The sequence below is a fragment of the Bactrocera neohumeralis genome, chromosome 6 (genome assembly GCF_024586455.1).
Source record: "Bactrocera neohumeralis isolate Rockhampton chromosome 6, APGP_CSIRO_Bneo_wtdbg2-racon-allhic-juicebox.fasta_v2, whole genome shotgun sequence".
NCBI lineage: Eukaryota > Metazoa > Arthropoda > Insecta > Diptera > Tephritidae > Bactrocera > Bactrocera neohumeralis.
Genome location: NC_065923.1, coordinates 5,253 through 23,729, shown reverse-complemented (window position 1 = coordinate 23,729; position 18,477 = coordinate 5,253). Strand labels below are relative to the sequence as shown.

The 18,477-nt window shown below is 33.2% G+C and overlaps 3 protein-coding genes across 5 annotated transcripts; 2 read left to right on the top strand and 1 right to left on the bottom strand.

Moving 5' to 3' along the window:
- Positions 1 to 3,747: 3,747 nt before the first annotated feature.
- On the bottom strand, positions 3,748 to 6,097 carry LOC126761559 (uncharacterized). The gene is made up of 3 exons (XM_050477860.1): positions 6,092 to 6,097; positions 4,656 to 4,709; positions 3,748 to 4,590 (listed from the first exon to the last, which is right to left on the bottom strand). Exons 1-3 carry the CDS (start codon positions 6,095 to 6,097, stop codon positions 3,748 to 3,750), a joined length of 903 nt encoding a protein of 300 aa, XP_050333817.1.
- Positions 6,098 to 7,676: 1,579 nt separating this feature from the next.
- LOC126761558 (uncharacterized) lies at positions 7,677 to 9,348 on the top strand. Its single transcript, XM_050477859.1, has 3 exons — positions 7,677 to 7,783; positions 7,834 to 7,882; positions 7,980 to 9,348. The coding sequence occupies exons 1-3, from the start codon at positions 7,677 to 7,679 to the stop codon at positions 9,330 to 9,332; spliced, it is 1,509 nt and encodes a 502-aa protein (XP_050333816.1). The 3' UTR covers positions 9,333 to 9,348.
- Positions 9,349 to 10,725: 1,377 nt separating this feature from the next.
- On the top strand, positions 10,726 to 18,224 carry LOC126762263 (uncharacterized). Of its 3 annotated transcripts, none has more exons than XM_050478878.1 (10): positions 10,726 to 10,817; positions 13,636 to 13,742; positions 15,830 to 16,129; positions 16,194 to 16,262; positions 16,327 to 16,540; positions 16,604 to 16,821; positions 16,887 to 17,020; positions 17,090 to 17,244; positions 17,329 to 17,570; positions 17,653 to 18,224. In XM_050478878.1, the coding sequence occupies exons 2-10, from the start codon at positions 13,671 to 13,673 to the stop codon at positions 18,121 to 18,123; spliced, it is 1,875 nt and encodes a 624-aa protein (XP_050334835.1). In that variant the 5' UTR covers positions 10,726 to 10,817; positions 13,636 to 13,670; the 3' UTR covers positions 18,124 to 18,224. The 3 variants fall into 3 exon arrangements, with proteins under 3 accessions (XP_050334835.1, XP_050334836.1, XP_050334837.1); XM_050478879.1 differs by having other exon boundaries at positions 10,743 to 10,831; XM_050478880.1 differs by lacking the exon at positions 10,726 to 10,817 and adding an exon at positions 11,039 to 11,222.
- Positions 18,225 to 18,477: the final 253 nt, after the last annotated feature.

The following is an 18,477-nucleotide window of genomic DNA, read 5'->3' as shown; positions in this document are numbered from 1 at the left end:
TGCCACATTGTGACCAAAACTTGCTCAAATCCAACCAAAAACTGCTCAATCCCCTAGCTGTGTATCAAAAATCTTAAATCGGGTCAATACTTCCTGAGCCCGCATATAACGAGTATAAATATTTTCGAACTTCCGGGTGACTTTTCCTTCATATATCGGCCAATCTGTGAGTTATATAAATGAAAAGGGAAGAGCCTGATTTACTTAACAGTGTATTTTTGTGCCTGAAATAGATAAAATTAGGCGAAAACTTGACCTAGCTCCCATATGTATAGCTATTATTAGGGTTTCCGAACATCCGGCTTAATTTACTTCATATGATTAGTGATCGTATGTGAGGTACCTTAATGAAACCAAGGGAATATTGTTTTAGTATGTGGCATGATAATAGGTAATAGATAAAATCGGGTCGATACTACCCCAACTCCCATATACTACGTATCTTGATTTTTTTAACAAACTTTACGCCGAATATGTCGGTCAGTGTATAGTATTTGTATATTAGGGTGTTTTTTTTTAACTTAAAAATTACTTAAAAAGCTGTGTATCTCGAGAAGTATTAATGATAGCGATTTTGTAGCAATTAAAATTTCCTACAAATTTGTCATTACAATTTTTTCTATAGCTCTTGTCATTTACGAGATAAATACAAAAAAATGCGAATTTCATGAAAAAATCAGGTTTAGAGCTTTATAAAATTGCTTATATTCCGATCTTCTGGTTGATGTTTGATATCTTAAGGCAATAAAATGTTCGGTTGCACCCGAACTTAGCCCTTCCTTTCTCTTTGTGTATCTTTTTACGAAGCACCGATCGCCCGTTCATACAATCGATGAGTGCCAACTTTAGATTTTATATGTATCAAAGAGGACAAACAGGTTCTCGGACTAAACTAAACTAAGGGGAATCTTCGAAGTTAGAAATGACTTATCAAGATTGAAATAATATTTTAAAAAAGCATGGTTGAAGACGACTTGTGCACGCGCAATATAAAGATTTATGAGGATAGAACGCGCGCTTGCTTTTAAATAAGTTAGTCGGAATAAGAATCCCACTGAATGATTCATGACCATGCTTTAACATAAAGTATGAAAAGTTCGACGCGTTTGATTGCAATATCTCTGTTGAATGTTCTTTGAATGGTAGATTACAATTTAAGTAAAAGATGGTTTCTTGATTTAAATTAAGCACGAACTCCGAGGCTAGGCTTCCGTCGGACTCAAAAACTTTTGACAAAATTTCCTTGGATATACAAGGTGGGTTCCAAAGTAAACAGGAACACTTTTTGAATCTAGCGCCCCCTTGTGACGTCATCTATATGTCGACTGGTGCGTTAGAATCTGCTATCTTTATCGATTGTCCAGTGAATGTCCAATGAATTTAATGACATTTCATCGAATGGAAGTGAAGTTTTTGCGTTTTTGCGTTTTAAGTGTCAGTATGTTTGTGTTATCGGTGTGACAATGAGCTTCGAACAAAGAGCGAACAATAAATTTTGCTTTAAAATTGGTAAAACTTTTAGCGAAACGTTTCAATTGATGAAACAAGTTTATGGCGATGATTGCCTATCCCGTAGCAAAGTGCACGAGTGGTTTCAACGTTTTCAAAGTGGTCGTGAGGACATAAATGACTATCAACATGTGGGCCAATAAAAATCCGTGATCACCGGAAATTCCATCGAAACTGTGCGTGAATTCATCAAAACTCAGCCGAAATCATCATTCAAATTCATGGAAATGGAATGGAACATCTCCAAAAAATCGATTTATAGCATTTTGACCGAACATTTGGGCTTACGAAAGGTGTGTGCACGGTTTGTTCCGCACAAATTGACTGACGACCAAAAATTGCTCAGAATTCAACATTCGAAGAACAATTATTTAACCAAAACTCCCCGTATTCACCTGATATGGCACGGTGCGATTTCTTCCTTTTCGGAAAATTGCATTTGCCCATGAAAGGAAAACGTTATGCAGACGTAGAGGCCATTCAAAAAGCTTGCACCGGCATACTGGCGGACATACCGGCCAACGAGCTAAAACGACATGCTTTTGGACCGTTCAAAAAGCTGTATTGAAGCAGAAGGAGACTATTTTGAATAAAATAAATTGATTTTGCCGAAAAAACCATTTGTTCTGTTTTTTTAAGTCCTGTCTACTTTAAAGGTTGAATGTTTTAAAATGGGTGAGCTCGGATAGACAAGATAAGACAGACAAGTCGATCAATGTAAAAAAATGTAGTAAAATCATCTAAGGAAAAGCTAAGTTGGAGTATAACCGAATATTTCATATTCTCGCAACTTACAAGGATTAAAACCAGGGAAGTACCGTCAGCTGCATAATGCTTATTAGTTACATTGGATCAATGGCAAGTTTTCATCCGATTTCATTAATTTTAAGCTCAAAGGTGATAAGAAAAACACGCTACCTCAATTTTATTATAATAACTCACATATTGGACGATATATATGGTACAAAGTTGCCCAGAAGTTCGAAAATCTTTATAATAAGTATATGGGCGCTTAGGAAAGTATTGACCCTTTCAACTCATTTGTAACACACAAACATGCTTCTACCAGGAAAGGATTCTCCCTGTTTTATGGTGATTTCCGCTGATTTTCGGTGAAATTGCACTACAGCCACACCTACTTCTCATGTAATACAATTTTAAATTCCATTTGAAACTTTCACTTTCCAGCACACAAATCAAGAATGAATTAAAATAGAAGGCATAAACTTTGCACCAATAGTGCATTTGAGATGTGCCACTTGTTGACTTTATACCGTATACGTCAGCCAATATGTGAGTTATCTTGATAAAATTGAGAGATCGTGTTTTTCTTATAACGGTGCTTATTTGTTCTTAGATGCATAAAATCGGGTAAAAACTCGCCCATCTACGTACTCATCCTTACATTTTTACCAAGGAGCGGACATACCAAGTGACATCAAGATATTTCATTTTTACTAAGGTTACAACTTGCACGGACGGACGCACAGACAGTCACCCGAATTTCAACTTGTCTCGTCATTGCCATTTATTTATATATTCATATGCTTATATATCTCGCGTAGTTTTAAGTGATACGTACAACCGTTCAGTGAACAGAACTATTATATTCTGTAGCAACATGAAACAGAGTGTAATAAAAGACCTGAATATTTTGTTAAGCACAGGAAATTTGTAGCTTTCGGCAATTGGAGAGAAATATGTCTGTATAAGAGTTTCTATAGTATTAAAAGCTTATGCTGTTGAAAGTTGCATATAATGATTGCGTTGGTATATTTTGGTCTATATGTACATATGTGTGTATGACTTATATTAAACTCGCTTAAATTCAAACAATCGGAAACAGAAGTGAATTCAAAACAATTGTATCTTTTTTCAGCCTAAAAGTATGTTTATTAGCATATGTACTTTAACTGTAACTGTACTTTGTATGGTTAAAATAATATACAGTACTTGTCCAATAAATTACGAACGAAATCAAAAATTTAATATTTTTAATATAATTTAATAATATTGAATATGATTCAATACAAAAATATGATAATTTAAGTTTAATGTATATAGCATATAAAAAATATATTTTTTTTTAACGCGAAATATTTATGTTTTTATTAATGATTAAAGTTAGAACTCCGGATAATTTTTTTGTTCGTTCGTAATTTATTGGACAGGTACTGTATGTATGTAAGAGCATGCCGAATATTCTTTTACTAATGCTAGTTAGTCAAAACAAAAAGATTAATCAAAGAAATTATCCCTGGGCCGATCATAATGGTAACCATCGTCTCGCAAATCCGAACAGAGGTTTACTTTGGTCATATCAGGAGTGCATATAACTTCAACCGAGTATGTAGCTTTATCAGTCTCCGGTATTGGTTGGTCTATTACAGGCTCCAATATTTCGTCGACGTCACTGACTTCAGTGCTTATGTCATTTAAAAGAGGAAAACTGTTAGCCACATTTAATTTAGACCCCGGAGAGTTTACATTAACTTGTGTGTGAAAAATAGATTCTGGTGCATTTGAATAACTTTTGAATCGTTTATCTGACTTATTATTTATATATGATTTATATTCAACGACGATAGTAGGTGAAATAAATGCTGATTCGACATTCTCGTCTTTCAATTTAATCATTGTTTCGTGTTTGTAATTACGAAGTTGAGAATCAATAATATCCAAAGGCTTTAAAGTAATATAATACACTTCCCGATTTCTTGGAGAGTTTAATTGAACCGCATTACGACTTCCACTATATGTATTGTTGCTATAAATGTTGTGATCATACATATAATTAATGTAATTAAACATATTGGCATAATTTCGTAAGTATTCCACTGATTCGTTGTCATCTTTTTCAATGCTGTTCTTACGTTCATTATAATATCCACTAGATAGATTCTGCTTGTTGAAATCTGATGGAATGCTAAGATAATTCAAACTGTCATCCTTTATCTGACTTTTTTCCTTTTTAATTTCAATTGGAATCAAATAAATATGCTCACTGACGGATTCTTCTAGAGGCCCCACATCACCATAAACGAATATACAACATAATATCATTTGAAGAATAAAAATTACCTAAATAGAAAAACATTTGATATAATATAATACATGTTTAAAAGAGTGTTTTGTTCAATACGTACCATGTTGCCCAATACACTTTGTATGAATGAATTTAAAGGTCTAGTAGTCTTCGTCTGAGTTTATACATTTTATATAAAGCAATATAAAAATAATCAAATTAAACAAAGAAACGAACTGCCAAATTGAAAATACTAAATCATCCAATTCGATTAATAATGTACATTGTTTTCGCTAAAACAATGCTGCAAATAACCGTACCAATAAATAAAATATATCCGGAGTTAAATTTGTTTCAAAAACCGCTAAGATGCTAGCAATAACTCTTATTAACCCGCGTCGTAATTAGTTGCATTCAAAGTATTTACCAAAATTCAAAAGCATTCTAGTTGAAAATTGATTAGAAATTTATGTATTTGTAGTAGCATTATAAAATCATATCCAGGTAAAAATTTATAAATTTTAAATAATTTGCATTGAAATTATTGCATGTTTATTTATCTACAATTCGCCAGAAAAATAAGTGATATTTCATATATTGATATATTGATATTGATAAATATTAAAAACGTAACTGGTTTTGCAACTGCTTTTATACTATTGTATTATTTGAAAACCATAAAATAATATTTGTACTCGTACTAGTATACACGCAGTCGTAGTTTTTGATTGTTACAAATGAAATTTAAATATTAATAATATTATTTATAGTGAATCGAGCAAAATAAATGCCCTCTATTTCATACTCACCTAATTTTCAAGAATTAAAGATAAAAAAATTCTGCTTAAAGAGAAAAAGATGATATTGATAAATTGATTATATGAGGGAAAAGACAACCAATGGATCGGAAATTAGGATATAAGTTCTAAACGAAGGAACCAAGAACATAATTTTGGTCGGTAATTCATGCGAAATTCGGGGAAAATATATTGTCAATTAAACAAATTTTACAGGGCAGCTATATGCTATTGAAACTCTGTTTTAGAAATTATAGCGTTACTGCGGATAATAATGCATGCAAAATTTCGTGATTTTTGATTGTTCAGTTTGTATGTAAGCAAAATGCTATCGTGAACCCATATCGGCGCTTCCGACAAATGAACAGCTTGGACTTTCATATACGTATATAGATATTATATACAGATTGGTTTGTGTCGTTTTTTGATGAAAACCAGAATTACACTCTGTTTTAAATAGTTTCGAAATTATTATGCTTTGAATCGGCAAATTTAGATAATGTAATAAATTTTGCAGAATATAGAGAATAAAGCTGTGGGACCACGATTTATGTTCTGTTTTCATAAAGGGTGACCCATTTCGAGGTTCCCTACTTAAAAAAAAACACAGAAACTTTAAATTTAATGGGGAATGTTTGTTATCATTCGAAAAAACAAACTCTGCATTTCCTTTTGAAAATAATCTCAGCTTAAATTTCAGAGAATACTTAGTCGGTTTTCATGGCGCGATAACGGTCGCGACTGATAGTTACGTTCTCACCGGCATCTTTTTTGAAGAAATATGCACCGAAGATTCCACCGGCTCACAAACTACACCAAAAGGTCGTTTTTCCTGAATGAAATGGCATCTCTTGAGTCTCTTCAGATTGCTCTTCGTCACAATCGACTCCTTACGGTCTTCGTGTACACTCTTAGCTACGGCTGGTATATTTTCCTCAATGCATGTTGAACGTGGTCTATTCGGTTGGATAGTATCTAATAAAGAATGCTGGATCTCAAGATTGATGACAGTGTTGCGAATAGTACGCTCAGTAGGCCGTTTAGGTTGACCATAAGTTGAGAGAAGCACGCGAAATGCATCTTTAAGTTAAACGACTGGTAACCGTTGTTCAGGTGTAAGTCTTTCCATGATGAAGCGCCAAACCATACAAAAATAACATGACAACTTCACACGATTCAGGCGTAATGTGTCAAAATAAGGCTATTGAAAAAAGTACCTCTACTTAGATCACGCGTTATATATGGAAAACAAAACCAGTAATACTGATAATACTAAGCGTAAAACACACATTTCCAATCTTCCTGATTGCAGTTTGAAAAGCTTAAAACTTTTAATAATTGTTTACATAAGTTTAATAAAATAAATCTTTAATATATATTATTGCTTATAGGCATACTTTGCATATTTTTTCGCTACAAGTGAACCTATCTATAATTTCTTATATTGACTTGTCCACTTAGTCACTTCAAAAGAACTATATCTAGCATTAAATTAGAAAGAGGTTCGGTAAATTAGAACAGTTGTCAAACATGTTTATTAATAAATCTAATAGTTTTATTCAGTTTAGTTTACAACACATAGATTCGTTATAGTATGCGCTTCTCATATTTTTTTATAAACTCGCTAGACAGCATTAGGTAACATGTTTGCATTCACATAAGGGTTAAACCAATTTTAGTGTATGATTCCATCTCTAATGCAAGCAGGAATTTCACGTCTCACTACTGAATCTTAAATTATGCTCAATAATAGAAATTCAGAAAACCTGTTCACATCTTGTCATCAAAAGCAAATCAAAGCATGGTGAATTATCATACATATCATCTTAATTCTTAAAAGTGAAGATTGAATGGATAACTTCTATAGAAGGAATACATTTTAAAGACTATAACATATATTTTTCCTTTACTCACTTTCTGATAACTATTTTATTTTTAGAGTTTTGTACAGGTTCATTTTCAAATTTGAGTATTATCTAAATATGTTCTTACTCTTCTGACCGTCATTGAGAAATCCTCAACATACATACTTATGTATATAATATTTATAAAGATACTAAAATATATATGTATATATCTACATATTAAATAATATGTTTTTATTTCAGCAGTATGGTAATGAAAGAACGTCACACAACTATAACAAAGCATCATCTGCGATCGCATTCAATTCTAATTAAAACCAGAACGAAGATGGAACAAAAAAAGGAAAACAAAAGCACAAACGTTGTTGGTTAATTTAATCATGCCAAAATATATCATTTAAGAATTTTATTTTGGGTGTCGGCTGCGAAGCCGGTTAGTTTGCTTCTTTTCAAAACCTCTCTCTTATTAACTGGCTTAACATGTTGCTCATCGATAAAATTGCCATAACAAAAATTAATATTAGTGAATTTGGTGACGGTGAAGAATTCCCGCCAGCCATCAAACCATCCCAATCCTTACCATCGTAGTGAGTTTGCTCTGATATAAATAATTTCCACATCTGAATGTTAAACACAGTCAGTCGTCTACATTCATCGTGTGGATTAGAATTAGACAAGAAAGAATGGTAAGCATTGGGTCACATATATGTACGAGAATAAAGAAGTCAAACATTTTAACTTGTGTAAATTAAACTAAAATAAATGTATGTGTTATCTTTGCAGCGATTACTATTAGCCTTTACTTTGGTGGCGGCTGTCACAGCTGATGTGTCCCACCTTTTCTCGCATAGCGATAACCTTCAGGATGATGGATATCACTACAATAAACCAAGCGGTGGAGCAATTGTAGATATCCCGGCTTCCCATAGACACTCTGCTTCAACTCCATCTCAATCATATTCAGGAGCCTCAGGCTATCAAGGTGCTGCATCTTATCACTCTAGCTCATCTTTTAGCGCTGGAGGAGCTCCTGCAGCCTCATATGGATCGGTTGGGTCTAGTGGCTCTTCTTATCAAGCAGCTTCAGCGCCTGCTGCTGTTTACTCAAGTGGCTCATCTTACCAATCGGCCTCAGCTCCTGCTGCATCTGGATCATATTCGGGTAGTTCAACTTACTACGCAGGAGCAGCATCAGCTCCAGCATCTTCTTACTCAAGCGGCCCCTCCTATCAAACATCTTCAGGCACAACACATGGTTCTAAGTACCAAGCTGCCTCAGCTCCAGCACCTTCTTATTCACATAGTTCGAATTATCAATCCGCTTCAGCACCTGCTTCATCTTATTCTACTGCTTCTACCCACCATGCAGCTCCCTCTGCATCGTCTTATCAAGCAGTTTCAGCACCCGCAACTTCTTATTCACAAGGCGGGTCTCACCAAGCTACTTCTTCTTATCATGCCGCTTCTGCTCCTGTCGCCTCGTATGGGTCATCTTATCAATCTGCTTCTGCTCCCACCGATTCCTATTCACATAGCTCGAGTCATCAAGCCGCGTCAGCTCCAGTTGCATCCTATTCCGGCAGTTCATCTAATCGAGTTTCTTCAAATATTGGTGGTGCTGGTTCTTTCGCCAGCTCGTCTTCTTCTGCTTCAGTTTCGTCCCGTTTCGGTGCTGGGGCAAAAGATGAAAGTGGATACCATTATGAGACTCCCAAAACCCCATTTGAAAGTCGACCGGAACCTGTAAAAGAATATTTACCACCACCAGCACCAAAAAGGCCTCCACCTCCACCGCCGCCAGCACCCAAACGTCCACCACCACCTCCGCCAGCACCTAAACGTCCACCACCACCTCCACCACCACCACCACCATCTCCACCAAAAGAATATCTGCCACCCGCACCAACAAATAAACCAGCTCCCCCCGCGCGCCCCCCACCACCACCTCCACCAGCTCCAAAACGTCCACCTCCCTCACCACCAAAAGAGTATCTCCCTCCACCACCAACAAATAAACCAGCACCACCAGCGCGTCCTCCACCACCACCATCACCACCAAAAGAATATCTTCCACCACCCTCTGGACCGAAAGGATACACTTATCCTAATGATCCACAGCCACCTTTCACTTCCTAAGCAAAATCGACGCGAATAGCTAAAGAGACTCTATCTAGTATTAGTCAACTTTAACATATATTTTTTGTTAATGAAAAGTTTTCCTTCTATATCTTTTCCCTGTACAGCCCTAAGAAGCCGATTACATTTTAAATCAATAAAGTTTCCACATTGAAAATTATTGTCCAATGTTTCAATTAGCATCTAGTATCAAATTACACTCATTTACATATTAGGTAGGTATATACAAACTTGTAGAGTAAAACCGTCAAAAAAAACAACACATAAAATAAAATTCGGGTGTAACCGAACATTTTATACTCCCGCAATTTTCAAACGTCAAAGCGGGGAATATTTTCAGGTGTTCAGTTCACCTTCGTTATTTGAAAGGATCAACGGCGAGAAAAAAATTAAAAAAGCTGTAACTTTAGTAAAAAATGATATATCTTGATGAAACTTAGTATGCAGGTTTCTTAGTACAAAAATAGTTCGAGTTCGTAGATGGACGTAATCGGACCACTGCCACGCCCACAAATCACCATTAGCCGAACACCTATAAAGTGCCATAACTAAGCACTAAATTAAGATACAAAACTCATATTTGCACAGGGAATTGCAATAGACAGCGGCACTTGTGAGAAAAAAATTATTAAAAAGTGGGCGTAGCCCCGCCCTCTAATAAGTTTAAAGTACATATCTCCTAAGCTACAAAAGCTACATCAACCAAATTCGCTCAGTACGAATATTACAAGCACTGCTACCTATAACATGAAAATGGACAAAATGAAATGAATTTTGTGTTTGCCACTTTATGACCAAAAATTGTTCAAATCAAAACTGTTCAAGTCCTTAGGTACTGAATATTTGGACTTCAGTACATTTAGTTGACTTTTGGTCAAAAATGTCGGTATATAAAACTGAAATTAAGGGAGAAATTTTCTCTTATAATGGTTTTATGTTTGTATGTCAAAAATGGGTTGAATCGGACCAATATTTCCCTTCGTCTTGTCAACCTGATCTATCTACATATACATATCTATCTCGGTAAGTTTTTAGTGTTACAACACCGTTAGTTGAACAAAACTATTATTTTCTCTGTTGCAACATGTTTTGAGATTAAGGTATTGTCTTCATAACTCCCCTTTCCTCCTTGCATTTATTCTATGCATATCTGTTTAAAGCTGGAATCCAGAAGTTGAAAACTACTAACAAGCATTACTGGTGTTACATTCCCAGCATGAGTATTGATTTATTCTCTTCGAGCTTCTTTTTAATTTGTTAGTATCTTCCCATCGTATTTTTTTATTACATTCGTTGCCTTTTAGATAATACTCTTATTGTAGCTTCCAATTTGCCCCTTCCAATACTTCCATTACCTTTGTAGCTCCCGGTACATGATCTTATAAAAATCTGCGTGTTTTTCGCTTCGCTTCACACCTTTGCAGTACTTAAACGGAAACAAAACATTTTTGTATTCGCTCTTTAATACAAAGCGGCAGGCAAAAGGTACACAGTTTTTTGTGAGTAGTAAATGTGCATATATAAGGCAGTATATTATGTAACATAAATTTTATATGCAATAAAAACGGAGGATTTTGTTATAATTTTGTGTTCAATTGTTGTTTATTCCAATTGAGTGATTTTCTGCTTAAACGTCATAATATAAAAGTTATTATGTTAGAGTGTTCAAGAGTGAAATAGTGTGAATATTAACGTCTATAGGCAAAGGAATGAAAAAGCAGCAAAGCGTAACTTCACACTGAGAGTGCATTAAAACTAAAAATAAATAAATTTTAAAATATCCAAAAAAAAATCTCAAACATATTCGATTTATGTATAAAAAATAATTTGAGTAGTGTATTAGTGTTAAACTAAACGGAATCTTGTCAAATTGATAAATAAAATTCCAGGGTATGCTGTGTTACTCGGTGATTTATATATGTATACTAGTATGTTAATTTGAATTGATTAAGAAATAAGTTTCAAAGATTGTATATCAAAGTGAAACTTGGCCTCAAAACAGTAATTTTATTTTGGTTAAAGTATTTCTTTTGTACCGAGTGATCGGAAAGAATTCTCGAATCAAAATTAAAATGAAGGTTTATAATATTAAGGTGTTGAATATATATGTATATATTACCTGTCACGTCTTGGTCCGCGATAAACAAACTACTAAATCCGTTTTAGCACGCTGTGTTCAGTTTGATCAAACTTAAAATATAGAATAGTTTATATCTCAATTATGTTAAAACTCAAAACAAATTATATATAAAAATATATATTTCTAATGTAAGCATGTGTTAACAACTCAAGAAATAAATATCGTTGTTATTATTATCATGACAAATGGATTCATTCTCTTTTCCATTGACAAATATTTGTACCAATCATTTTCAAAATTGACCACAAGAAAAATCCATTGAATTTTTAAATCGGGAGTAACGTTTTCGCCTTTATTTGTAAATAATAAATATTTTATTGTAAATTCATTTGCTATTATAAATAATTTTTATCCGCATTCTTATAGAATCATTTAAGATTACTCAAAATAACTTATTAAACCCCAAATTTATTTGCATGCTTTGCAAATCTTTACAAATTTTCAAAAGTTCCTTCTTAGAACTATAAAACGTAATACTGGTAAATTTAAAACATTTTTAAACTGTAAATAGTTCATCAGCAAAATTATTGAAACACGCAACAGTGATATTAACGGTTTATGTTCTGCGGTTGTGAGGCACTACAAACCATGATCATTAGACCATGAAGAAATGTTACTTAACTCAAGGTCAGGAAACTTGAAAGCTAGTTAGTTTTAATAGCAAGTTTCTTTGCCATTCACGCTAAGTATATAAGATACATACATACGTAATAGGTGTGGTATACCGTTAATAAGTCTGTATATTTTTCTTGAGTTCAAATAAAACTTTTGAAAATGAATAATGAAATTACTTAGCCAGGGTGTCAAGGTATAATTTGATTCTCAATCGTCCACCTCTATTAAACTTAATAAATGTACCTACCTTTAAAGATTGGATGTGAAAAATTTTGAGCTTTCTGTAAAAATCTACTGTGAAATGTGGCATTAAAAGTTATGTTTTATAACCATATATATATATATGTAGCCAATACTGCCAAATTGTAGATCTCAAAGAAACGTGAAAATATGTTTTCAAATTATTTTCTTCAGAATCGGTTAATTTAAGACCATACTAATACAGATCGAATTTGAACTGTTTTTAAAATATATCCTGTAAAAAGTAAAATAATTATCAGTAATTGAGTATGAAATTAAATGAAATAATATAATAATAGAAGTATATTCATCCTATTAGTAATAATTTGTAATCATTCTACTACACAAATGTTAATCATTTTAATTTCCAAAAAATTTTTGCGTTCACTTCCACAAGGCCATTCTATATTCTAAATGCTTCATTATTCATAATAAGTTAAGTCAATAGTCAGTCTAGTTCGTAGCTAATTTATATTTCACTTTTTATTTTACTTTTGATCAAATCATCGCAATTAGACGAAAAAGTAAGGTATAATATCGTCCACATTTCCATCACTCTTTTGATGATCAGTTTCGTATGTACAAGAATTATTTCGATTACTTCTAGCTAAAGTTTTGTAAAAAAGCTTATAAATAGTTTACCGGTTTGGAAGACGTTAAATAAAACGTTTGTAGTTTTTACTACAATTTAAAACCAGCTAAAGAAGTGATTAAACCTATTTTATCCCGTTATATTAATTTCTTCTTGATTTGTATACTGGAAAGGGAAAGAATCAAACGGATTTGATCAACTTTTACAGTGATAAGATAATGTTGCAAGAGTATAAAAATTAAGCCTCACAGTAATTATTGTTAACATTTCCATAGCAATACTCTGGTTAAGGTGCTGGAGGCAGTCTTGCTTTGAGGTTATTTTATCCAAACGTTCAATATGCAGCGTTTTTATAATGACAGCCCTGCTTCCCTAGTGAGCCCCAAGTAAAAATGTATAATCATTTTGTTCATTGTGTGAAATAAGAAATATGTATATCAAAATAAATAAAATACGTACATATGTATGTATGTATATCAAAATAAAATTAATTAAAAAAATCGATGGTTCGATTTATTTTAAAGTACATACACACATAGATTCATATGTAAGCTAAAGTTTTTTGCCAAACTTTAAATCATCGAAATATTAATTAAATATAGTTTATAAAATAATATAATATATCGTATATCATACTCGTATATAAGTAAGTGCACACAGAAATGGTTCTTTGATTTGAAAATTTCTTAAATTAACACATTAAAATTTCATTGCAGTTCCATCAACGAAGATACGAGATACTTGAAACAGAATGTTATGTTTTTCAATATGTCAAAGATTAAAATGCATTTATGTGGTCTCTCTTCTACTACCCATAATGAACGTAAGATGATTTTTAATAATAATATAGAGTATTAAAAGAACATTTTGCATTTACGTTTCCTTTTAAATTCACATTTCTATGTTACATCAATTGTGAATATTTGTACATATACATATGTACATATATACATATGCGTGTTTATTTTGATGTTCTATGGTACGTGATAATTAGTAATGTATGTTTACATTATACTCTGATTTTCTTAGTGTAACGGAGGTTATGAATTCTTCCGCAGTAGTCAATCTAGCAAGTTATACTTCCTTATCCAACTTTCTATTTGTCTTGAAATTGAATTCATACATACATTCCTGCGTCGTTTTCTGTAGGTTAAAAAGTGTTAGATACGTACATACATACATATGTATGTAAGTATGTGCATCAGTACAACTACGAGAGTGGCTACGGTAGTTTAGCAACTCATTTTCTCCAACTGTATCGGAGGTTAGCCAATCTTCAATTAACGGAAGTAGTATTGCGCATACCATATCGATTGCACTTCTTCACTTATCAAGAATAGCATCTTCTGTTTACTTGTTGAATCGTGGACGGAAAGCATGGAGTACTTATGTATCTGCGTACATGTACGCGCAGATAAATGTATTTGTTATACACAGTCAAACCCAGTTAAGTATGTATCACAGTTTGACAAAGAAGCTAGAAGTTCGCGTGACCACTCCCTAACGAAGCAACATTGTCTTGTAATTTTAAACCAATTTTAGTAAAGACATTTGTGAAGTGAATTGAAAAGGATGGTCTTTAAAAATCAAACAAATAAATACATATAGTACAAAAAAAGCTAAGAACACGCTTTTAAAGCACTAATAATATAAATTAAATAGTGAAAAATAATTCTTATTCATATAAACTAACAGTAATATTGACTGAAAAATACTTTTATTAATGTGAAAAAAGTGTGAGATATTACTGTCAGTTTATATATAGTTTGTATTAAGAATTATTTTTAATTTTTTCGTTTGAAGTGCTTTAATATTTTCTTTGTTTTTTAAGTCATATTTGTTATTTACCCACACGTTGTGTTTTCACTTTCTTTAAAGCTGAGTTAGAGTAAATTTGTTAATCAAATGATGTCATTTGATGCTTTCAGCTGCATAGTTTTTTTGTTGCTTCTTGCCCTGCCTATCCGATTCCTTTGTCAGTGCTATTCAGTTTAAGTGCCACCGAAAAAAATTACAAAAATACATACAAACATACTAATAAAACCGCTGTAAAAAATATTCGTTGCAGAGTTAATTTTAACCAAGCTAAACTGTACACACTTAATTTATCATGAAAAATCTGCATATACCACAAGTATAATATGGTGTGAAATCAACTACTTCAAATTAATTCAAATCAATGTACAAAGTAACTAAACTCTCTTTCTTAATAGACTGGTACTTTTCCTAACCAGTTTTCATGTTTCATTCATGTATGTATATGATTTGATATGCATTATTGACATTTAAAATATTAGCAATTAAATTTGAGAGAAGATCTGTATATGTATGTGTGTGATATAGGAGCATATCGATAAGAATGCTAGTTTAACCCTTACTATGATATTATGCAGATTTAACTAATAACTTTAATACATATTCCACTGTGCAGATTTCATTCATTTAGTCTATGTATAATACAAATATAAGCAAGTACCACCAACTGTAGTAGCATCTTTAAGTTTCTTAAAACTAGTTTCATTCGATGAGTAGCGACTGCTACTGCTACCGCTAACAATGGAGTGGAATAATTTATAGCTTTTACTACTATGTATAATGCGTATTGTCGTTCTGTACTATGTAATAATGCATCTGCTTATGTATTCAATGCAAAACATTACACTGTGGTGTGTGCATGTAAATAACATACCAGAATTTATGTGGAATGAATAATGAAAAATCTTACATATGTATGTATGTACATAATTTATACGTAACACGCACATGGTGATAAGATAGAGGTCTCTTAATTTTGTTGACATCATGTAACCATAATATCAAATAAAATAATAACTTGCAGTTGTTAAGAGTGCAATATAAACTAACATTCATTATATGAGTAAATGTAATGTGTTTATTGTTTTTACTTAGTCATCACTCTTGACAGCAGTAACAATTGAGTCATCTACGGAGAATACAGCTGACGACACAAGTATATCCGCCTCCGTTATAAATCGAAGCAATAAAATAATAAGAAATCCAACCATTCCGAAACCTACAATAAGAGTTGATAATCATAGCTACAAGGACGGCGAAAAAAATGGAGACCGTTCGAAGCAGTTACTTGTGGCATTGTCATCCAAATCTTACATTAGTAAGCCAAATGCAACAGCTCCCACACCGGTTAAACTTACAAAGCGTGCTGGCTCCGCTGCGGAGATAAAACATAAAGTATTTAAAATTATGTACAAAAGAGTTTCACAATTTCTTATTTAATTATTTGTTGTAAATTTAGAAAATAACCAAAGAGAATTTAAATCGAACGGGAGATATTGCAACACGAGGAAAACTCCGTCAAGAAGTAGTCAGTGAATTTGTGACTGTACTGTTACATATGTATATTTTTACAATCATTCTTTTTAATGTAGGACCACATTCCAGACTCATCAGGACATATTCCTTATCGGATAAACCGCCCACATCTAGGACTGTCAGGATTCGAATCCGCTGGAATGAGCTCGAGTTCAAATGATGGCGGAGACGACTACCATAATTTGTCCTATGAGTCAGATAAGTGGCCAAGTGATTACTGGGAACGTGACTACAACAAAAATTTCCTTTATAACAATACTCGAGTACACCGTAAGTTTTCCCTAATAATTTTTATGTTCATGTGCATGGTCTATCTTAAGTTATTTGAGACAGACATTGAAGCGGAGTGTCAGGATGATTACATGAAAATTCGGATTGGATTTAATGCTACCTTTAATGGATTAATATATTCAGCTGGTTATGCATATGATCCCGACTGCATGTATATAAATGGTTCTGGTCGGGATTATTACGAGTTTTTCATTCAGTTGAATCGCTGTGGAACTTTAGGAAAAAATGCGCTTCATGAAGAAAAAAGGAAAAATCCAACTGTAATGATATTAAAAAATAAACATACATATGTATATTTATATTCTCAAATTTGGTTTTGTCACAGAACTTTATGTGGAATACTGTGACAGTACAATACAATCCACTCATAGAAGAAGAATATGATGAACACTTTAAAGTCACCTGCGAATATGGCTACGACTTTTGGAAAACAGTGACCTTTCCATTTTTAGACGTCGAGTAAGTTTTAAAACAAAATAATAAGTTTTCGTATAGGGTAAAGAGATATTTTAATTTTTTCTTAAATAGAGTAGCGACCGGCAACCCCGTTGTATTTACTTTAAGTCCACCAGAGTGTTATATGGAAATACAAAATGGATACGGGATTGGAGGACCACGTGTCACTGGACCTGTGCGAGTTGGCGACCCCCTAACATTGATAATTTACATGCGCAGCAAATACGGTTTGAGTGATTAATATTTACATACTTTATTAGAGCACGTATTCAAACACACAATAACAGAATAATTATAACAAATATTTATAGATGGTTTCGATATTGTTGTAAACGATTGTTATGCACATAACGGTGCTAACAAAAAGATTCAGCTTATTGATGAATACGGTTGTCCTGTGGATGATAAGCTAATTTCCAGATTTCGAGGCTCTTGGTCTGATTCGGGAATTTTCGAAACCCAAGTATATGCATATATGAAAACTTTTCGCTTTACAGGCTCGCCAGCACTATATATAGAATGTGATGTACGAATGTGTCACGGCCGATGTCCGGTAAGAACTGAACTGAAAACTGCTTTTTTTAAATAGATTTTTCTATGATATCTGACGAAAATGTATATTTAAAATTTTCTAGAGTCAGCCATGTCACTGGCGCAATTCGAAAACTGTAGCCAAACGAGATATATCAAATTCAACAACACTCGATTTACAATCTGTATTAGACTCAACTGCGTCTGAAGTAGAGAAAACAAATTCATCACAAAATTCCGGAAATAGCTTAGAAGTTGATATAATGACTATATCAAACTCAGATAAACAGCCTGCTTCGTTATCGGAGAATTTGAATCTGTTTCAATCGTTGCGTGTACTCCAGGAAGGTGAGTCCGATGGGAATGGGTTTTACCCACATTCTCGTCGGTTGGAGCCTCAAGGAAATCAAACATGTATGAAAACGACTACATTATCAGCATTATCAATAATTCTCTCTATAGCAATGTGTTTACTCTCGGGCACTCTAGTAGTAACTTGCTCTCGGCTAAAGAGACGCAGCAAAGATGCATCTTTGTATGAAACGTACATTACTCACAAAGGGCAAATTGATTAATGACTGCTTAATTCACTTAACTAATGCTAAGTAAATATGTAAATATGATTTTTTCCCTTAACTTGACCATGTCTAATTAAAGGTAATATAATATAGACTAATGAGTACTAATTTCATTGAAACGCCAGTGGGGGAAAGCAAAAGTATAACTTTCAAATGGAATCATTCAAACACTACAGGTTTAAAGAATTCTATCAGAAATATTTTTGAGTAGGATTGTCACTGTTGGAAATAAGAAACAAAACTATAAATAAATACAAAGACTGTTGTTATATGAATTAACCATACGCAAAACACACGCCTACAATTTTTATAACCTTATAAGTGAATTTAGTCAAGAGAAAATATATGCGG

What these genes read in the sequence shown, in the direction of transcription:
- LOC126761559 (XM_050477860.1), bottom strand. An exon ending in AAAGTGTATTGGGCAACATG is followed by an intron (nt 4,591 to 4,655) that starts GTACGTATTGAA and finishes TTTTCTATTTAG; the next exon opens with GTAATTTTTATTCTTCAAAT.
- LOC126761558 (XM_050477859.1), top strand. Translation starts at nt 7,677, where the DNA reads ATGTTGCTCATCGATAAAATTGCCATAACAAAAATTAATATTAGTGAA. An exon ending in TCCCAATCCTTACCATCGTA is followed by an intron (nt 7,784 to 7,833) that starts GTGAGTTTGCTC and finishes TGTTAAACACAG; the next exon opens with TCAGTCGTCTACATTCATCG. An exon ending in GAATTAGACAAGAAAGAATG is followed by an intron (nt 7,883 to 7,979) that starts GTAAGCATTGGG and finishes TTATCTTTGCAG; the next exon opens with CGATTACTATTAGCCTTTAC.
- LOC126762263 (XM_050478878.1), top strand. Translation starts at nt 13,671, where the DNA reads ATGTTATGTTTTTCAATATGTCAAAGATTAAAATGCATTTATGTGGTC. An exon ending in TAACAATACTCGAGTACACC is followed by an intron (nt 16,541 to 16,603) that starts GTAAGTTTTCCC and finishes TATTTGAGACAG; the next exon opens with ACATTGAAGCGGAGTGTCAG. An exon ending in TGTGTCACGGCCGATGTCCG is followed by an intron (nt 17,571 to 17,652) that starts GTAAGAACTGAA and finishes AAAATTTTCTAG; the next exon opens with AGTCAGCCATGTCACTGGCG.